The 22,449-nt window shown below is 38.2% G+C and overlaps 1 protein-coding gene across 1 annotated transcript in view; it reads left to right on the forward strand.

Moving 5' to 3' along the window:
- SLC16A9 (solute carrier family 16 member 9) overlaps window positions 1–21,254 on the forward strand; it is a 64,236-nt gene extending 42,982 nt beyond the window's left edge. Inside the window, 5 exon segments of the mRNA XM_017889928.1 lie at window positions 3,914–4,009; window positions 17,372–17,764; window positions 17,767–17,802; window positions 17,805–18,284; window positions 19,019–21,254. Of these exon segments, the coding sequence (XP_017745417.1) occupies window positions 3,914–4,009; window positions 17,372–17,764; window positions 17,767–17,802; window positions 17,805–18,284; window positions 19,019–19,197 (1,184 nt within the window). The 3' untranslated portion in view covers window positions 19,198–21,254.
- The last annotated feature ends 1,195 nt before the right edge of the window (window positions 21,255–22,449 follow it).

The following is a 22,449-nucleotide window of genomic DNA, read 5'->3' on the forward strand; positions in this document are numbered from 1 at the left end:
GTGTAACAGAGGCCAGATGCTAACAGTTTTATGTGGTCTTTATTGCAGTAGTATGACATGATGAGAACTGTATGACAACAGTTTAGAAGACAGATTGGTGGGAAAGGTACTGAAGGCTGAGACAGCTATTAGGAGGCCTTAGATGACACACAAAAAAAGATGAGGAGATGAACTGAGGCAGTGTTAGTGCAGAGAGAGACTGAGGTTGACAATTTAGGCCATGGGTGTGATAAAGAGCTTGATGTCTGGTTTGATGAGAGGAGATGAGGGGAAAGAGGCCTCTGAAGTTGTGTCTCCAGTGTGTGAAATGGAAGGTAAAGTGTGGAAAAGAAATGTTGCAACATGTAAAATATATTTAGTTTTTATCATTTAAAGAAAGGGAAACAAACAACTATGCCTTACTAATACTGATGCTGTGAATTGTCAGTAGTACAAGTATTTAATTTTTAAAATTGTTATACTTTTACTGGAGGTTGGTACACAGAATTTTTTCACTGGTAGGGGTCTGATCCAAACTGGTTGGAGGCCAAGGAATGCTTTAAGGCAGTGGTTTCCAAACTGTTTAATCTTGGGGCCCTTTATATTCTTTTATTTAAGATACCAAGAAACTTTTGATTATGACTATTATACTTAGATTTAGTCTATTAAAATGTACTGTATTAAGAGATAAGACATTTATAAATATTTATTTAGCTATTCATTTCAAGATAACAAATCTAGTACATGTTAACATAAATATCATATTTATTATGAAAAATAACTGTTTTCCAAAGCAAACAAAATTTGGTGAAAAGAGTGCCATTGTCTTACGTGTTTGCAAATCTCTTTAATGTCTGGTTTCATAGAAGGCAGCTGTATTCTCCTATCTACTACTGTACTCAATATGTTACAATATGCTTCTTGATTGAAGTATATGTGAAGAAAATCTGGTCTCACACACAAAGATGTGATTAGAAAAGGGAAGAGTGTTGAATAGCCATTACAGGTAATTATAGATATTCCTCTACCAAAATTTGGTAAGTGATAGTTTCCTAAGGATTAATTGCAATGACGAACCTGATACCGTATGAGTATACTTTTCATACTCTGTTATAGGAAATCCATTTGTTTATTCCGTGCTTTGAATAGATCTTTACTCAAACCTAATTTTATAGCTTTGTGCATTGGCTATTTGAAAAATATTGATTTGCTGAGTTATGCAAGAACTTAAAAATGTTAACACATTTCATTGTAAAACATCACTTTGGTTAATATTACCAAAAAGCTCATCAGAAATCTTTATGGATTGGGAAGCTGTCAAACGCATGGTGACAGATACAAGTTTTCCAAAACTCTGTTTTTTTTTTTTTCCTTTTGTTTTGCTGGAAAACATGCATTTTATCATTGGTAACAATTACTGCCAGTTGTTTCCCGGCATTGGTTCATTTCCAAGAAAATATCGGCCAGACACCCAAGGTTAAATAACCGTAGTTTCTGTCAGACATTGTTTCAAATAAAATGATGTTCTATTTTAAAAGTGGTTATTTTAGCTAGCTATAAAACAATCGCGTAAGTGCTTATCCTTGCAGCAATTATCGTAATTCAGGTGAAGCACTGAAAACAGATGTGTTTGTTCTGACTGTGAGGGTGTGGTGGTGAAACCTATAAAGTGTCAAGTTCCTTAGAAATACCTTAGTTTGTGGTAGGCTTTTGCAGTTTTCTCACCATCTCTTTTGCACCATCAGCACAAATGTAAACATAGTGAAAAGAGCAGAGAACATCTCAGTATTATTATAAAAATAGTTTTGACTTGACTAACTTCATGAAAGATCTTAGGGACCATAGGTACACAGACTTCTCTTTAATAGCTGCTGGTTTAAGGTTGTCCTGATGCAGATTAAGAGAGGAAATCATGCCACCTTTTCTTTCTTTTTTTTTTTTTTTGAGACAGAGTCTCACTCTGTTGCCTAGGCTGGAGTGCAATGGCACGATCTCAGCTTGCTGCAACCTCCACCTCCAGGGTTCAAATGATTCTCTTGCCTCAGCCTCCTGTGTAGTTGAGACTACAGGTGTGCGCCATTGGGTGCCTGGCTAATTTTTTGTATTTTTAGTAGAGATGGGATTTCGCCATGTTGGCCAGGCTTGTCTCAAACTCCTGACCTCAAGTGATCCTCCCACCTCAGCCTCCCAAACTGCAGGGATTACAGGCATGAGCCACCGTGCCTGGCCTCAACTTTCGCTTTCTGACAAATTTAAAGTAAATGCATTTCAGATTTCTGGTACATTAAAAAAAAGTGAAGTAATCTTATCTGAACCCTAAGACCTTTAAATCATTTTTTGAAAATTCATTTTAGTATAAGATTTAAAGTTTAAAAGTTGCTGTTTCAACTTTTTTGGCATTGACACTTAGTAATCTGAAATGTCTTTTTTTTTCATGTCTTCGATGCTTAACCTTTGACACAGCTCTGACAACGAAATCACAGAAAACATGAATGAATAATGCAAATATAAACTTGCATTATTTACAATAAAGCCCCCTCCAAAGGCTTTCAGAAATAGTCTTAGTTAAGTTAAAGGTGACAGTTTTTGGCTTCACAAAATTGATTGGTTAGAAACAGTTCTTATTTCATGTTCTGAAGTGTCCTCTGTGTAGTAATGACAACTATATAAATTAATCCAACTCATGCCTTAGATTTTGAAAGTATTTTTTCCCCATAAATGACATCAAAGGGCACTCTATTTTTAAAGGGTTATTTAAAGTCTAATTGTTTTAATCTCTCTCATTTCATTAATAAGACTCTGTATGCAATCATGGATGATCATCTGAGTCGTGGGTTAAGTGCTGATTTCCTAAAATGTTTATGCAGTGTATTTGTTAAATTCATGTATTCATTTAAATCATCGTCCAGGTAGCTGTTTTAAGTAATGAAAATGACCTTAATAATTCACGTAATAGGCCATAGTTAAAATTCGGTTGTTAGACTATGGCTCTTGTGTTGTTTTAGAGTGATCCTCAAGAACAGATAATGTTGTGGAAGAAAGGCATAAAGTAAATGACTGAGGGCCAAAGGAGAGTTATATGAAAAACAAACTGGGGTTGTCAGATTCTTAAAAGGGAAGAAAATATTAAGCTAACAAACAAGAGCCTTGGAGATTATCTGGAGATAAATATTACCCTTGTGATTCAGGAACAGAAATTTACTTGTAACTTTTTTTGTTGTTAATTATAAAATAATTTCAAATTTACAGAAAAGTGGAGAATAGTATAGCAAACAACCATAGTTGTTAGTATTTTGTTGTATGTGCTTCTTTTTTTTGGTGAAAGTATTTTAAAGTAAAGACATTACTACATTTTACTTCTAAATAAGGTAATATGCACCTCTAAAAGATGAAGACTTACAGATATAAATTTCACTGTGGTGAGATGATATAAGAACCCCACAGGGCCTTCATATTGCAGACTGGGTTGTGCAGGCTAAACTCTAACAAAATAGCTTTGAGTGATCAAGTGTATTTTAAAAAGTTGTTTAGAGGACTTAGAAGAAGAAGAACACTGAGCTGGGGGCAAGGACTTGAAAGAGGCATAGATCTCTATGGGGCAAACTTGATCAAATTTGCTGTTTTGTATGTGAATTTAGCCATTTTCTCTCTCTCTCACTATAATGTCTTAATTTACATTGGCATTATTCATTCATGCTTTAGACATTGGATGCTTTTTTTACTTGACCCTGATCTAGGGTGTGGGGTGAAAAATGAGGCTGCCCAATGGTGCCTATTGGGGCTACACACATGGAAGGAATCTAGGAGTCTGTACTTACAACAGTTTTAGCCAGCAAATAATGGAATGTCCTATTGGACATACTTGTTTTTCCTTTTTTCTCTTGCACTGATGTAATGCAGTGTCTTAATTTATGCTATGTCTTCTCATGCATAGGTCTTGGATGTGGTTTATTATACACTGCAACAGTGACCATTACGTGCCAGTATTTTGACGATCGCCGAGGCCTAGCACTTGGCCTGATTTCAACAGGTAAATTTTCAAATTGAGTACAGTATTGTCACCATTCAGTCTGCTAAACAAAGTAAAACGTTACCAAGCACAGACATGTTTAACCAATCATTACCCAGCTACCAATCAGGTAGCAAAATAATTTCTTTACTTCTAGAAGGAAAGTTTATTTTACACTGTAAATATGGCAGTGACTTTCTTTTTTCTTTTTTCTTTTTTTACATTATAAATTTTTATGTCTTATATGGGATGTTTTCTAAAATGTATAGCTCTTCTAAAATTGTAAACTGATATTTAGTATAACATTAATAAATTTTTACATGGACACCTATGATTGTCAAAGCACTTTTAGAAACTTAAATTTAAATGACCATAAAACTTGAAAACTAGTCTTTATGATATTTTTTAAAAAGCTATTTTTTTATCCATTGTATTTGCTTCCTGAAAGTCCAAAGTAAACTATCTCATTGCTTGTTATTTATTATTATTATATTTTAAATTCCGGGATACATGTGCAAGAACGTGCGGTTTGTTACATAGGTATACATGTGCCCTGGTGGTTTGCTGCACCCATCAACCCATGATCTACATTAGGTATTTCTCCTAATGCTATCCCTCCCCTAGCCCCCACCCCAAAGGCCCAGTGTGTGATGTTCTCCTCCCTGTGCCCATATGTTTTCATTGTTCAACTCCCACTTATCAGCGAGAACATGTGGTGTTTGGTTTTCTGTTCTGTGTTAGTTTGCTGAGAATGATGGTTTCTAGCTTCACTCATGTCCCTGTAAAGGACATGAACTCATTCTTTTTTATGGCTGCATAGTATTCCGTGGAGTATATATGCCACATTTTCTTTCTTTTTTTTTTTTTTGAGATGGAGTTTCACTCTTGTTGCCCAGGCTGGAGTGCAATGGCACAATCTTGGCTCACTGCAACCTCTGCCTTCTGGGTTCAAGCAATTCTCCTGTCTCAGCCTCCCGAGTAGCTGGAATTATAGGCATGTTCCACGACGCCCGGCTAATTTTTTGTGTTTTTAGTAGGGACGGGGTTTCTTCCTGTTGGTCAGGCTGCTCTCGTACTCCCGATTTTAGGTGATCTGCCCTCCTCAGCCTCCCAAAGTGCTGGGATTACAGGCGTGAGCCACCACGCCCGGCCTATACATGCCACGTTTTCTTTATCCAGTCTAACACTGATGGACATTTGGGTTGGTTCCAAGTCATTGCTACTGTGAATAGTGCTGCAGTAAACATACATGCACATGTGTCATTATAGCAGAATGATACATAATCCTTTGGGTATATACCCAGTCATGGGATTGCTGGGTCAAATGGTATTTCTAGTTCTAGATCCTTGAGGAATCGCCACACTGTCTTCCACAATGATTGAAGTATAAAAGCATTCCTATTTCTCCACATCCTCTCCAGCACCTGTTGTTTCCTGACTTTTTAATGATTGCCATTCTAACTGGCATGAGATGGTATCTCATTGTGGTTTTGATTTGCATTTCTCTAATGACCAGTGATGATGAGTTTTTTTTTTTTTTTCATATTTATTGGCTGCATAAATGTCTTCTTTTTTTCTTTTCTTTTCTTTTTTCTTTCTTTTTTTTTTTTTTTGAGATGGAGTTTCGCTCTTTTGTCCAGGCTAGAGTGCAGTGGCACAATCTCGGCTCACTGCAACCTCCACCTTCCAGTTTCAAGTGATTCTCCTGCCTCAGCCTCCTGAGTAGCTGGGATTATAGGTGCCCACCACCACGCCCGGCTAAGTTTTGTATTTTTAATAGAGACAGGGTTTCACCACATTGGCCATGGTGGTCTCAAACTCCTGACCTTGTGATCTGCCTGCCTCAGGCTCCTGAAGTGCTGGGATTACAAGCATGAGCCATTGTGCCTGGCCAGATGTCTTCTGTTGAAAAGTGTCTGTTCATATCCTTCACCACTTTTTGATGGGGTTGTTTTTTTTCTTGTAAATTTGTTTATGTTCCTTGTAGATTCTGGATATTAGTCCTTTGTCAGATGGATAGATTGCAAAAATTTTCTCCCATTCTGTAGTTTGCTGGTTCACTCTGATGATAGTTTCTTTTGCTGTGCAAAAGCTCTTTACTTTAATTAGATCCCATTTGTCTATTTTGGCTTTTGTTGCCTTTGCTTTTGGTGTTTTAGTGATGAAGTCTTTGCCCATGCCTATGTCCTGAATGGTATTGCCTAGGTTTCCTTCTAGAGTTTTTATGGTTTTAGGTCTAACATTTAAGTCGTTAATCCATCTTGAGTTAATTTTTATATAAGGTGTAAAGAAGGGGTTCAGTTTCAGTTTTCTGCATATGGCTAGCCTGTTTTCCCAACACCACTTATTAAGTAGGGAATCCTTTCCCCATTTCTTGTTTTTGTCAGGTTTGTCAAAGATCAGATGGTTGTATATGTGTGGTGTTATTTCTGAGGCCTCTGTTCTGTTCCATTGGTCTATATCTCTGTTTTGGTACCAGTACCATGCTGTTTTGGTTACTGTAGCCGTGTAGTGTAGTTTGAAGTCAGGTAGCGTGAAGCCTTCAGCTTTGTTCCTTTTGCTTAGAATTGTCTTGGCTATATGGGCTCTTTTTTGGTTCTATATGAAATTTAAAGTAGTTTCTCCCAATTCTATGAAGAAAGTCAATGGTAGCTTGATGGGAATAGCATTGAATCTATAAATTACCTTGGGCAGTATGGCCATTTTCACGATATTGATTCTTCCTATGCATCAGCATGGAAAGTTTTTTCATTTGTTTGTGTCCTCTCTTATTTCCTTGAGCAGTGGTTTGTAGTTCTCCTTGAAGAGGTCCTTCACATCTCTTGTAAATTGCATTTCTAAGTATTTTATTCTCTTTGAAGCAATTGTGAATGGGAGTTCACTCATGATTTGGCTCTCTGTTTGTCTGTTATTGGTGTATATGAATGCTTGTGATTTTTGCACATTGATTTTGTATCCTGAGACTTTGCTGAAGTTGCTTACCAGCTTAAGGAGACTTTGGGCTGAGACAATGGGGTTTTCTAAATATACAATCATGTCATCTGCAAACAGAGATAATTTGATTTCCTCTTTTCCTATTTGAATACACTTTATTTCTGTCTCTTGCCTGATTGCCCTGGCCAGAACTTCCAATACTATGATGAATAGAAGTGGTGAGAGAGGGTATCCTTATCTTGTGCTAGTTTTCAAAGGGAATGCTTCCAGCTTTTGCCCATTCAGTATAATATTGACTGTGGGTTTGTCATATTTTGAGATATGCTCCATCAATACCTAGTTTATTGAGACTTTTTAGCATGCAGGGGTGTTGAATTTTCTACAAGGCCTTTTCTGCATCTACTGAGATAATCATTTGGTTTTTGTCATTGGTTCTGTTTATGTGATGGATTATGTTTATCGATTCGTGTATGTTGAACCAGCCTTGCATCCTAGGGATGAAGCCAACTTGATCGTGGTGGATAAGCTTTTTAATGTGCTGCTGGATTTTGTTTGCCAGTATTTTATTGAGGAAATTTGCATCAATGTTCTTCAGGGATATTGGCCTGAAATTTTCTTTTTTTGTTGTGTCTCTGCCAGGTTTTGGTATCAAGATGATGCTGGCCTCATAAAATGAGTTAGGGAGGAGTCCCTGTTTTTCTATTGTTTGGAATAGTTTTAGAAGAAATGCTGCCAGCTCCTCTTTGTACCTCTGTTAGAATTTGGCTGTGAATCCGCCTGGTCATGGACATTTTTTTGGTTGGTAGGCTATTAATTACTGCCTCAATTTCAGAGCTTGTTATTGATCTATTCAGGAATTCGACTTCTTCCTGGTTTAGTCTTGGGAGGGTGTATGTGTCCAGGAATTTATCCATTTATTCTAGATTTTCTAGTTTACTTGTGTAGAGGTGTTTATAGTATTCTCTGATGGGATTTGTATTTCTGTGGGATCAGTGGTGATCTCCCCTTTATCATTTTTTATTGAGTCTATTTGATTCTATTCTCTTTTCTTATTTATTAGTCTGGTTAGTGGTCTATTTTGTTAATCTTCAAAAACCCAGCTCCTGGATTCACTGATTTTTTCTTGAAGGATTTTTCTTGTCTCTATCTCCTTCAGTTCTGCTTTGATCTTAGTTGTTTCTTGTCTTATGTTAGCTTTTGAATTTGTTTGCTCTTGCTTCTCTAGTTCTTTAAATTGAGTTGTTAGGGTGTCGATTTTAGATATTTCCGTTTTCTCCTGTGGGCATTTAGTGCTATAAATTTCCCTCTAAACACTGCTTTAGCTGTGTCCCAGAGATTCTGGTTCATTGTGTCTTTGTTCTCTTTGGTTTCAAAGAACTTTTATTTCTGCCTTAATTTTGTTATTTACCCAGTAGTCATTCAGAAGCAGGTTGTTCAGTTTCCATGTAGTTGTGCAGTTTTCAGTGAGTTTCTTAATTCTGAATTCTAATTTGATTGCACTGTGGTCTGAGAGACTGTTATGATTTCTGTTCTTTTTCATTTGCTGAGGAGTGTTTTACTTCCAATTATGTGGTCTGTTTCAGAATAAATGCTATGTGATGTTGAGAAGAATGTATATTCTGTTGATTTGGGGTGTAGAGTTCTGTAGATGTCTATTAGGTCTGCTTGGTCCAGAGCTGAGTTTAAGTCCTGAATATCCTTGCTAATTTTCTGTCTCATTGATCTGTCCAGTGTTGACAGTGGGATATTAAAACCTCCCATTATTATTGTGTGGGAGTCTAAGTCTCCTTGTAGGTCTCTAAGAACTTGCTTTATGAATATGGGTGCTCTTGTATTAGGTGCATGTATATTTAGGATTGTTAGCTGTTCTTGTTGCATCAATCCCTTTACCATTATATAGTGCCCTTCTTTGTCTTTTTTGATCTTTGTTTCTTTCAAATCTGTTTTATTGGAGACTAGGATCGCAACCCCTGCTTTTTTTTCCTTTCCATTTGCTTGGTAAATCTTCCTCCATCCCTTTATTTTGAGCCTACGTGCGTTTTTGCACATGAGATGGGTCTCCTGAGTGCAGCACACCGATGGGTCTTGACTCTTTATGCAATTTGCCAGTCTGTGTCTTTTAATTGGGGCATTTAGCCCATTTACATTTAGGGTTAATATTGTTATGTATAAATTTGATCCTGTCATTATGATGCTAGTTGGTTATTTTGCCCATTAGTTGATGCAGTTTCTTCATAGTGTCGATGGTCTTTACATTTTGGTATGTTTTTGCAGTGGCTGGTACCTGTTTTTCCTTTCCATATTTAGTGCTTGCTTCAGGAGCTCTTGTAGGCAGGACTGGTGGAGACAGAATCTCTCAGTATTTGCTTGTCAGTAAAGAATTTTATTTCTCCTTCACTTATGAAGCTTAGTTTGGCTGGATATAAAATTCTGGGATGAAAATTCTTTTCTTTAAGAATGTTGAATATTAGCCCCCACTCTCTTCTGGCTTGTAAGGTCTCTGCAGAGAGATCCGCTTTTAGTCCGATGGGCTTCCCTTTGTGGGTAATCTGACCTTTCTCTCTGGCTGCCCTTAACATTTTTTCTTTCATTTCAACCTTGGTGAATCTTATAACTATGTGTCTTAGGGTTGCCCTTCTCAAGGAGTATCTTTGTGTTGTTCTCTGTATTTCCTGAATTTGAATGTTGGCCTTTTCTTGCTAGGTTGGGGACATTCTCCTTGATAATATCCTGAAGGGTATTTTCCAAGTTGGTTCCATTCTCCCCATCACTTTCAGGTGTACCAGTCAAAAGTAGGTTTGGTCTTTTCACATAGTTCCATATTTCTTAGAGGCTTTGTTCCTTTTTATTCTTTTTTCTCAAATCTTGTCTTCACACTTTATTTCATTAAGTTGATCTTCAACCTCTCATATCCTTTCTTCCACTTGATCGATTTGGCTATTGATACTTGTGTATACTTCATGGAGTTCTCATGCTGTGTTTTTCAGCTTCATCATGTCATTTATGTTCTTCTCTAAACTGTTAGCAATTCCTCTAACCTTTTTTTAAGCTCTTTAGCTTCCTTGCATTGGGTTAAAAAATGCTCCTTTAGCTCGGAGGAGTTAGTTATTACCCACCTTCTGTAGTCTACTTCTGTCAATTCATCAAACTCATTCTTCATCCAGTTATGTTCCTTTGCTGGCAAAGAGTTGTGATCCTTTGGAGGAGAAAAGGCAGTCTGGTTTTTGGAATTTTCAGCCTTTTTGTGCTGGTTTTTCCTCATCTTCATGGATTTATTTACCTTTGGTCTTTGCTGTTGGTGACCTTTGGATGGATTTTTTGCATGGTCATCCTTTTTGTTGATGTTGATGCTATCACTTTCTTTTTGTTAGTTTTCCTTCTATCAGTCAGGCCCCTCTTCTGCAGTTCTGCTGGAGTTTGCTGAGGGTCTACTTCAGACCCTATTTGCCTGGGTATCACCAGCAGAGGCTGGAGAACAGCAAAAATTACCTCCTGCTCCTTCTTCTGGAAGCTTCGTCCCAGGGGACACCTGCCAGATGTCAGCTGGAGCTCTGTTGTATGAGGTGTCTGTCTACCCCTGCTGGGAGATGTTTCCCAGTCAGGAGGCATGGGGGTCAGGGACCCACACGAGAAGGCAGTCTGTCCCTTACTAGAGCTTAAGCGTTGTGCTGGGAGATCCGCTGCTCTCTTTAGAGCTGGCAGGCAGGAATGTTTAAGTCTGCTGAAGCTGCACTCATAGCCGCCCCTTCCCCCACATGCTCTGTCCCAGGGAGATGGGAGTTTTATCTATAATCCCTTGCCTGGGGCTGCTGCCTTTCTTTCAGAGATATCCTGCCCAGAGAGGAGGAATCTAGAGAGCAGGAGTGGCTTTCAAAAGTCTCTAAGATATCTAATTTGGGGGCATTCAATGTCCAACATAACATACGAAAAGAAAGCTTATGGGCGCAGTAAATTGAGAGTCACANTGTTTTCCTTTCCATATTTAGTGCTTGCTTCAGGAGCTCTTGTAGGCAGGACTGGTGGAGACAGAATCTCTCAGTATTTGCTTGTCAGTAAAGAATTTTATTTCTCCTTCACTTATGAAGCTTAGTTTGGCTGGATATAAAATTCTGGGATGAAAATTCTTTTCTTTAAGAATGTTGAATATTAGCCCCACTCTCTTCTGGCTTGTAAGGTCTCTGCAGAGAGATCCGCTTTTAGTCCGATGGGCTTCCCTTTGTGGGTAATCTGACCTTTCTCTCTGGCTGCCCTTAACATTTTTTCTTTCATTTCAACCTTGGTGAATCTTATAACTATGTGTCTTAGGGTTGCCCTTCTCAAGGAGTATCTTTGTGTTGTTCTCTGTATTTCCTGAATTTGAATGTTGGCCTTTTCTTGCTAGGTTGGGGACATTCTCCTTGATAATATCCTGAAGGGTATTTTCCAAGTTGGTTCCATTCTCCCCATCACTTTCAGGTGTACCAGTCAAAAGTAGGTTTGGTCTTTTCACATAGTTCCATATTTCTTAGAGGCTTTGTTCCTTTTATTCTTTTTTCTCAAATCTTGTCTTCACACTTTATTTCATTAAGTTGATCTTCAACCTCTCATATCCTTTCTTCCACTTGATCGATTTGGCTATTGATACTTGTGTATACTTCATGGAGTTCTCATGCTGTGTTTTCAGCTTCATCATGTCATTTATGTTCTTCTCTAAACTGTTAGCAATTCCTCTAACCTTTTTTTAAGCTCTTTAGCTTCCTTGCATTGGGTTAAAAAATGCTCCTTTAGCTCGGAGGAGTTAGTTATTACCCACCTTCTGTAGTCTACTTCTGTCAATTCATCAAACTCATTCTTCATCCAGTTATGTTCCTTTGCTGGCAAAGAGTTGTGATCCTTTGGAGGAGAAAAGGCAGTCTGGTTTTGGAATTTTCAGCCTTTTGTGCTGGTTTTCCTCATCTTCATGGATTTATTTACCTTTGGTCTTTGCTGTTGGTGACCTTTGGATGGATTTTTTGCATGGTCATCCTTTTGTTGATGTTGATGCTATCACTTTCTTTTGTTAGTTTTCCTTCTATCAGTCAGGCCCCTCTTCTGCAGTTCTGCTGGAGTTTGCTGAGGGTCTACTTCAGACCCTATTTGCCTGGGTATCACCAGCAGAGGCTGGAGAACAGCAAAATTACCTCCTGCTCCTTCTTCTGGAAGCTTCGTCCCAGGGGACACCTGCCAGATGTCAGCTGGAGCTCTGTTGTATGAGGTGTCTGTCTACCCCTGCTGGGAGATGTTTCCCAGTCAGGAGGCATGGGGTCAGGGACCCACACGAGAAGGCAGTCTGTCCCTTACTAGAGCTTAAGCGTTGTGCTGGGAGATCCGCTGCTCTCTTTAGAGCTGGCAGGCAGGAATGTTTAAGTCTGCTGAAGCTGCACTCATAGCCGCCCCTTCCCCACATGCTCTGTCCCAGGGAGATGGGAGTTTTATCTATAATCCCTTGCCTGGGGCTGCTGCCTTTCTTTCAGAGATATCCTGCCCAGAGAGGAGGAATCTAGAGAGCAGGAGTGGCTTTCAAAAGTCTCTAAGATATCTAATTTGGGGGCATTCAATGTCCAACATAACATACGAAAAGAAAGCTTATGGGCGCAGTAAATTGAGAGTCACATGCTGGTGAAGGCTTTGCTAAAAGAAAAAGCAAGTGCTTCTAGAAAGCACTTTATCCATGAAAAAGATAAGAGAAAAGGAAGGAAAATGAACATCCCTAAGGCCACTGTCAGAAAGACTTGCTGATCATGTCTCCACCTCCTTGTAGTGTAGAACTTACAATTTTTCTAAAGTACTGGTTTCTCAATACCTCTCACTGGCCTGTGTGCATATCCAAATGACAGGCTGTTTACTCTTGTTATTCCTTTGGTAATCAAGAGATGATCACTGAGGGGGGAATATAAAATATAATTTTTAAATAAAAAGCATTCTGGACATATAAAAGTGGTGTTTCAGTTTTCAGATGTTTTTTTAAAGTTATGTACAGTTCTTATCAAATGTATGTGGCCAACATTTCCTGAGTTTTTTAGGACATACAGTTGCCAAGTTATCAAAAGTTGTAAATTTACATATGCTTCTTGCTGGTAGGTGGGTAACCCTGGAAGGTCAGGCTTTTAGATAGGCTGAAGAACGTCGGTAGTTATTCTGGCAACAGGATCCAAACTAATATTTTGTTCCTGAGGCCAACCGAGTGGCAACAAAGTGATTCGTGGTTGAATTGAATCCAGCTGGATATTCCTCCCACGTATTTTAAGAAGCACTGCCTGGTGAGAAGTGTGAATTGTGGTCTAGGCGGAGACAAGGCCAGAGTCAGAGGATATGGCTAAGGCAGTGATGGGAGAAGGGATGCAAAAACAGAAGATGGGGAATCCAGAGTAGTCAGATTGCAGTTTGCAGAACCTGTGAGGATCTTCTACAAGTGTAGGAAGGACTGTGAGAGTAGGTATGGCAGCTTCAAGGACAGTAGGTCTCAGCTGTACTATATTTTCTGTAGAGGCAGCATGACGTCGAGTTAGAAGCACAATCCTGGATCCATACTGTCTAGTTTTGAATCCTCCTTCTGTCACTCACTAGCTACCTGGTGTTAGACAAGTTACTTAACTGTTCTGTGCCTCCATTTCGGAACTGTAAACTAGGGATAATAGTATGTTGATGAAAAGAGTCAAATTCTTTAAAATATTTGAATTTTCATGAGTAACAAGTGGCCCATGACACAGTCCCATGAGATTCTGTCTCAGGTGGTCAGTCTAAACTTCATTTTATACATTTTAGGGAGACATAAGACATCGATCAATACATGTAAGTTGTACATTGGCTTGGTCTAGAAAGGCAGGACAACTGGAAACAGGGGCTTCCAGGTTGTAGGTGGATTCAGGAATTTTTTAATTGGCAGTAAATTGAAAGGGTTAAGTTATTGTCAAAAGATCTAGATTCAATACAAGGGAATGTCTGTGTTAAGACAAGGGGTTGTGGAGACCAAGAGTCCCATTATGCAGATAGAATCAATAGAAGGGAGTATTTCTTATCAGTCTTAAAGAGTCTGTTCTTTCAATCTTAAGATGCCTGTTTTAATGTTAATACTGGTCAGCTGGGTCTGAATTCCAAAGAGGGGAGAGTAAAATCAGGCATGTCTAGCCCCCATCCCCCGACCTTATCATGGCCTGAACTAGTTTTTCAGGTTTATCCTTGGCCAAGGGGAGGGTCCATCAGCTGGCTGGGTGGCTTAGAATTTTATTTTTGATTTACAAATAGTACCCATCACATTGGGTTATTGAACATATGAAAGGGATGTATGTGTAAGGCGCATGACAAGAGCTCTCAAGTGTTAGAAGTTATAATTCTGACCTAGGTTTCCCTAATGTCCGAATTTATTTGTTTTGAAGGTGTTGGGAATTGCATGCTGTGACAGATGATTTTGCTTTTCACTCAGTCTTGAGAGGAGGGCACAGTGGCCTGGTCCATAGCACAGTAAATAAAAAATGAAGCAACTATGGACAGTCAAGATTTAAAGGAGTTTTCAGTTTCAACTCACAGGGAGCTAGGTGAAGGGAAATTAGGGAGAAGTGTGAACCCACCTTCAGTCAAAGATACGATAAACAAAACAAAAGTCACAGCAGAGGTTTTTAAAAATTAAAAAGAAACTGCACATCCAAACATTTGAAATATTGTGACCTAGTTGAAAGAAAGGAATGTGGGCATGAAATGAAGGTTTGGGGGAAGCGATCTTCCTTCGTAGTGAACAGGGGTTGGTCCACAAACGCCCATGGCCAAATCTGGCCTACTGCTGGTTTGTGTATGATTAACAAGCTATGATTGCTTTTTACTTTTTTAAATGTTGAAAAAAATCAAAAGAAGAATATTCATAATATGTGAAAACTAGGTGCAATTTCCATTTCAGTGTTCATAAATAAAATTTTATTATAACACAGCCATGCTTGTTTTTTTTATGGATTGTCTCTGGCTGGTTTCATGCTTCAAGGGCAGAGTTGAGTATTTGGGACAGAGATTGTACACCCTCTATGCCTTAAATATTTACTCTCTGATCCTTTCCAGAAGTTATTGACCCCTGGTATTAATGAGTTAAAGCATGGCTGTATTTCTCACTGCTTTGTGTTCCCTGAACACCATTTAATATTTTCTCTCTTTGTAATAATGTATAACATGCATGGAAGCATAGTTTTATTTCACTTAACCCTTTACAATGATTATATTAAAATTAGGATGCTCTTTTTGAAGATTAAAAATTACAGTTTTAGCTATTGGATGCAGGGCTTAATACCTAGGTAATGGGTTGATAGGTGCAGCAAACCACCATGGCACACATTTACCTATGTAACAAACCTGCACGTCCTGCACATGTATCCTGGAACTTAAAATTAAAAAAAAAAAAAATCACAGTTTTGCAGTTTACAAAATTCAGGAAACTCTAAATTACTCTTCAATACCCTGGGGGAAAAAATCCTGCATCTTTCTAAACCACAGACATGTTCTTGTGGGATGAAGGCTGAGGAAACTAGCCTCCAATGTGTAATTTGATTTTCCCCACTCTCTCCTATCTTATGTGTTCAATAAATATCTGTTGAATTGATTTTCATCATGTTGACAGATAAACTTGGTTGGCAAGAATAGGAAAGTTGTTTGTTTATTTGTTCTATGTGAAAATATAGAACTTTCAAAACACCTAGAGCAGTTTTAAGTATCTAATGATGTGACACTTTGTTAGAATCTGTAAAAGAAATGTTAGGCAAAATCACAAATTTATAGTTAATAGGTACTAATGCAGCCAGCAGTACGTGAGGTCACCCTGCTGTTTTTAATTCTGTCAGTGTGTTTTCTGTAGCATTTTTAACTTTTACAGTATATGCCACATTTAATGAGAGAAAGAAAGGATTACATTTGTCTACTGTTACTACTTCTCAGTAGTTAGCAAAGAGATACTCTCAGCAGTCTATTTTAGCTGCCATTACATTAACACGAGACATTAATATTTGCATGCAAAGTTTTTTTTTCCTTTGGGAATGAAGGGGTTAACTTTAAAAAATGTTAAGAAGGGACAACTGAGGTCCCAAAGAAAATATTTTCTTGCAACTCTAAGGCAGAGTCATCTGGCTATTTAGAAGAATTGTTTTATAAGGTAGGTTTTTATAGCAATCATATCCATGCAATCAGTGATACCTCTGAGCTTGGTCCTATTGGCATCATAAGGTTATAATGTAATTTAATACTGACCATCTTAAACATATGATCAACTTTTTCAGACTATTTTTTTCCTGATTTTTCACATGACATTTCCCAATGACATTTAAATTTTAAAATGCTCTGTTTTTAAAGATTGAAATCAGAACCAGATGAGAACAGTACCAATTGATTAGGCTACCATAACTTGGCAACACTGTGTGTTTAGTGTGATCAGTGCTAAAAATATGAATTATTCACAGTGCTACACAGATGTATAAACCAGCATACTTTGTACTTTAAATATCCTAAAAATTATACTTTTGTCATAATTGTATTAATGCATGAAATGTGTGAATCACTCATTCTGGTGATTCAGCAATGGATTTGAACTATGAAGCCATTATAAATATCATTAAACTGCAACATACTGTTTTTAAAAAGTAAAATATGAAAATTTACTTTTCTGGAATAAATATGTAGAATGGAGCCTGACACATAATAAGTGCAAAGAAAGTAGTTTCATGATGATACTTTGTTTTGGGTTTTTTTGTTGTTGTTTGATTGTTTGTTTGAGACGGAGTCTCGCTCAATCACGAGGCTGGAGTGCAGTGGCGCAATCATGGCTCACGGCAACCTCTACCTCCTGGGTTCAAGGGATTCTCCTGCCTCAGCCTCCCGAGTAGCTGGGACTACAGGCGTGCGGCAACATGCCCAGCTAATTTTTGTATTTTTAGTAGAGATGGGGTTTCATCATATTGGTCAGGATGGTCTCGAACTCCCGACCTCGTGATCCACCCGCCTTGGCCTCCCAAAGTGCTGGGATTACAGGCCTGAGCCACCGCGCCCTGCCAATGATACTTGTTAAGAATATGGGCTATTGGGGTCAAACTGACTGAGTGTGAATCCTATTTATGTTCTTTACAGATTTTTGATCTATGGAAAATTTCTCAACCATTCCAGCCCTAGGTCACTTTATCTCTAGACTGGAAATAATAATAGGACCTACTCAATGGGATCAGTAAAAGCATTAAACATGATCATGCAAGTAAAGTGCTTAACAGTGTCTGAGCTGCAAATTCTAATTCTTAAATGTTCTATCAGTATTGCTATATTATTGTTATCTTCTATCTTCTTACTATGATTTTAATATTAACTTACATATAAATGCCAGTGTAAAAAATAAATTGAATTGTGATACTACAAATTCTAATCCTGAGAGCCTGAGATTACGAGGTTGAACAGTTCCCGTTCCCTTTTTAGGTTCAAGCGTTGGCCTTTTCATATATGCTGCTCTGCAGAGGATGCTGGTTGAGTTCTATGGACTGGATGGATGCTTGCTGATTGTGGGTGCTTTAGCTTTAAATATATTAGCCTGTGGCAGTCTGATGAGACCCCTCCAATCTTCTGATTGTCCTTTGCCTAAAAAAATAGCTCCAGAAGATCTACCAGATAAATACTCCATTTACAATGAAAAAGGAAAGAATCTGGAAGAAAACATAAACATTCTTGACAAGAGCTACAGTAGTGAGGAGAAATGCAGGAGCACGTTAGCCAATGGTGACTGGAAACAAGAGAGCCTACTTTTTAAAAACCTCACAGTGACACACACAAAAGAGCCTGAAACGTACAAAAAGAAAGTTGCAGAACAGACATATTTTGCAAACAGCTTGCCAAAAGGAAGTGGCAGTTATATAAAACTACTGTGGAGAAACTGTGGCTCTTTTTAAAAACAAAGTATTTTCAGCCCTTTTCATTGCTATCTTACTCTTTGACATCGGAGGGTTTCCACCTTCATTACTTATGGAAGATGTAGCAAGAAGTTCCAATGTGAAAGAAGAAGAGTTTATTATGCCACTTATTTCCATTATAGGCATTATGACAGCAGTTGGTAAACTGCTTTTAGGGATACTGGCTGACTTCAAGTGGATTAATACCTTGTATCTTTATGTTGCTACCTTAATCATCATGGGCCTGGCCTTGTGTGCAATTCCATTTGCCAAAAGCTATGTCACACTGGCGTTGCTCTCTGCGATTCTAGGGTTTTTTACTGGTAATTGGTCCATCTTTCCATATGTGACCACAAAGACTGTGGGAATTGAAAAATTAGCCCATGCCTATGGGATATTAATGTTCTTTGCTGGACTTGGAAATAGCCTTGGACCACCCATCGTTGGTAAGATATTTATCTTAAAGTCATCCCATTTTACTGTTCTTCCCTGTCATGTCTCCAGATATAGAAATCCAGATTGTAATAGTAGCACAGATTTGTACAAAATAAATCTGCATGGAACATCTCATGGTAATGATTTATTCAAGACTGCTTTGATGTAATTGAGAAACCCAGTATGCATGCTCTGGGATTTGTATTCACTCTATATTTGGGAGAAACTCAAAGTGCCTGCTTATTCTTTTTTTTTTGAGATGGAGTTTCACTCTGTTGCCCAGGCTGGAGTGCAGTGGCGCAATCTCAGCTCACTGCAAGCTCCGCCTTCTAGGTTCATGCCATTCTCCTGCCTCAGCCTCTAGAGTAGCTGGGACTATAGGTGCCTGCCACCACGCCCGGCTAATTTTTTGTTTTTGTTTTTGTTTGTGTTTTTTTTTTAGTAGAGACGGAGTTTCACCATGTTAGGCAGAATAGTCTTGATCTCCTGATCTCTTGATCCACCTGCCTTGGCCTCCCAAAGTGCTGGGATTACAGGCATGAACCATTGCACCCAGCCTGCCTGCTTATTCTTATCCAAATATTTGAGAGATTCTCTTCTTCTAACTCCCAGTAAACCACGTTGGAAGCAGTAGAGTAATACATATCATAATTATAACTATATATAAAACTGATGAAATTAGGGTGTGGGCTGGATGTTCATACTATTTCCATGAAACTTACTTTTTTTCTTACTGTCTTCTCAGGTTGGTTTTATGACTGGACCCAGACCTATGACATTGCATTTTATTTTAGTGGCTTCTGCGTCCTGCTGGGAGGTTTTATTCTGCTGCTGGCAGCCTTGCCTTCTTGGAATACATGCAACAAGCAACTCCCCAAGCCAGCTCCAACAACTTTCTTGTACAAAGTTGCCTTTAATGTTTAGAGGAATATTGGAAGATATTATTTTTGCTATTTTATACCATATAGCAATGATATTTTAACAGATTCTCAAGCAAATTTTCTAGAGTCAAGATTATTTTCTTATAGCAAAATTTCACAATGGATGACTCTGAGTGAATTATTATTTCTTACATATCCTGTTTTCTATGTAGTGTATGCGTAGCCTCTATCTCGTGTATTTTTTTCTCTTTCTCCTCCCCGCACCAAAAATGGGACTATTCTATTTTACTGTTATTCACTAGTTCTTAACATTGTAAAAAGTTTGACCAGCCTCACAAGGCTTTCTCTGTGTAAAGAAGTATACTTTCTCTGCCAACTCCATTTATTCCACTGCAAGGCACCTAGAGAGACCACTCCTATTTTAAAAGTGATGCGAGCAGCATGATAAGATATGTGTGAAGCCCGCTAGGAAATAAATCATTCTCTTCTCTATGTTTGACTTGCTAGTAAACAGAAGACTTCAAGCCAGCCAGGAAATTAAAGTGGTTACTAAAACAGCCTTAAGAATTGCAGTGGAACAAATTGGTCATTTTTTTTCAAAGTTATTTTAACCTACAGTCACCAGTTTTCATTATTCTGTTTTATTTACCTCACTGAAGTACTCGCATGTTGTTTGGTACCCACTGAGCATACACTGTTTCAGTTCCTAAGGTGTTTGCTGAGATGTAAGTGAACTCCAAATGGAGGAGTAGTCACTGTAGACTTTCTTCATGGTTGGCCACTCCAGCCTTGCTCACTTTTGTTTCTTGACCATCCACTCAGCTGATGTTTCCCGGGAAGTGCTAATTTTGCCTGTTTCCAAATTGGAAACACATTTCTTAATCATTCCGTTCTGGCAAATGGGAACCATCCATTTGCTTTGGGCACAGTGGGGATGAGTTGCAAGTTCTTGCGTATCCTCCGGGTGAAGCATTTATTTGCTACTATCGGATTTTACCACTATCAAATTTAATTCAAGGGCAGAACTAAAAGTGAGTGAGTGTGTGTGTGTGTGTGTGTGTGCATGTGCTATGCATGCTCTAAGTCTCCGTGGGATACGGGAATGGAAAAGGGCAATAAGAAATTCATACCCTTATTCAACTGCATTTAACCTTAAGAAAAATGTCCTTGGGATAAACTCCAATGTTTAATACATTGATTTTTTTTCCTAAAGAAATGGGTTTTAAACTTTGGTGTGCATCAGAATCCCCTACAGATCTTTTTGAAAATATAGGTGCCTGGGTATCATGTGTGGAGCTTTTAATTCTGCTGGTGTAGGCTGTTGCCCAAACATCCATAGTTTTATTGAGCTCTTCAAGTGATTCTGGTAACACAGCCTGGATTGAGAATTTTTATAAGATTGGCAATGGAAAACATTTATTCTTTTAAATAATAATTTTTTAAAAACCCAAGAGGTCAGAGGTTTTTATAAACAAATAGCCAAGTGTTCTTTAAATAGGAGGCACCCTTCCCATTGTGCCAAAATCATCTTTTCATTTCTTTTGAAATATGTATGGTTATTTTATACTTGTATGTTGCCTTTCTTCGAAGGCACCTGAAGCACTTTATAAGCACGAATCCTCACAACACCTCTGTGAGGTAGGTAAATAGTACTTTTCTATGTAGTAAACCTGGAGTATGGAGAATTTCCTAACAGTTCATTCTACTCAATAATGCAATAATGGAGCTCCAAGATGTCTTGGACTTCTACACCACACTCAGACTTCTGGAAAATTTTCCGTACCTCATTCTTTAGTCCCTGTCAAGGTTAGTAAATAAAATAAGTGACAAAAAAAAAAAAAAAAAAAAAAAAAAAAAAAAAAAAAAAAAAAAAAAAAAAAACCTACCTGTTGTGTTGAAAGTTCCTTTTGCCAATGTTATGTTCAGGAAACCCAATAACCTGAAAAGTTTGACTTTGATGTGACATCTTCATGTTCATCAGTGCTGATAATTGTCCAAAGGCATCTTCACTATGTCTACTAAATAACATCCAATGTGGGCGTTATCTATTGTCTAGGGGATGAATTTTAAGTTACAATAAAATATTTTTGTTTTGCATCAGTTTGGTTGCTTTCTCTCCTCTTAGTTCTCCACCCGATTATAGTAACACATCACTTGAATGTAAAACTATAAATTACCCGGCATAATTCAGACTCTGGAACATGGTGACTGGACAAAAGCATATTCTAAATGCTTAGCTACTTTGACCATTGCCTTCCAAAAAGCTGGTATATCAGCTTTACCTCTTGTTGTAAAGAGTGTTCTGCAGGTCTTAATTCTTAATAATAATTTCACCAATCATTTATAGAATTCTTAATATGTTTCAAGCTTATGTTGTTTAACCCTCATAATAACCTTGTGAGATGGAAATTATGACCCTCATTTTATAATCTAAAATATAATTGTCATAATACTATGGACAACATATTATAAAAGTATAAGTAATTTCCAAAACCAAAACGCAAAATGTTTCTCTTTGTAGAAATTAAAGTAAACCTTTTAATTTCTAACATGGTTCAGAAATTAGGCCTACCCAGGAGGGTTGCTCTAAAACCAATCCTTCAGTGAACAGAGAAAATTTTCTGTAGGGTAATCATGTCAGCAGGGAAGAAAGTTCAGCCACCAATCTTTAAAGGGCTCATGAGGAACAATTCCCAAGAACCAGGAGTTCCAGCACTGGGAGGTCATGACCAAAAACATATCTGCCAGCCAACCAGTCCCATGACCTTAGGTAGCCTCAGCACTTAGCAATTGGTATAGAATTATCCTAACTCAGGATGTTCCAGGACATAAAGGGGAGCTCCATTTTGAAACAAAGGACGTCTCATTTTCTCTTTTACTTAGGAATATTATACTGAGCACATAAAATACATGATTTACATTAGCAGTGTCATGCACTTTCTCCTTCATTAATAACAATCTTGGGCTGGGCACAGTGGCTCATATCTGTAATCCCAGCACTTTGGGAGACTGAGGTGGGTGGATCACTTGAGGCCAGAAGTTGGAGAATAGCCCGGTCAACATGGTGAAACCCCATCTCAACTAAAAATACAAAAATTAACCAGGTGTGCTAGCACATGCCTGTAATCCCAGCTACTCAGGTGACTGAGGCAGGAGAGTCACTTGAACCTGGGAGCTGGAGACTGCAGTGGGCCAAGATTGTGCCACTGCATTTCAGCCTGGGTGACAGAATGAGACCCCATCTCAAAAAGAAAAAAAAATCTTGGGACCGTCTGCTATATAGTCACTTATATAT

The sequence above is a fragment of the Rhinopithecus bieti genome, unplaced genomic scaffold (assembly GCF_001698545.2).
Source record: "Rhinopithecus bieti isolate Rb0 unplaced genomic scaffold, ASM169854v2 scaffold_18620, whole genome shotgun sequence".
Taxonomy (NCBI): domain Eukaryota; kingdom Metazoa; phylum Chordata; class Mammalia; order Primates; family Cercopithecidae; genus Rhinopithecus; species Rhinopithecus bieti.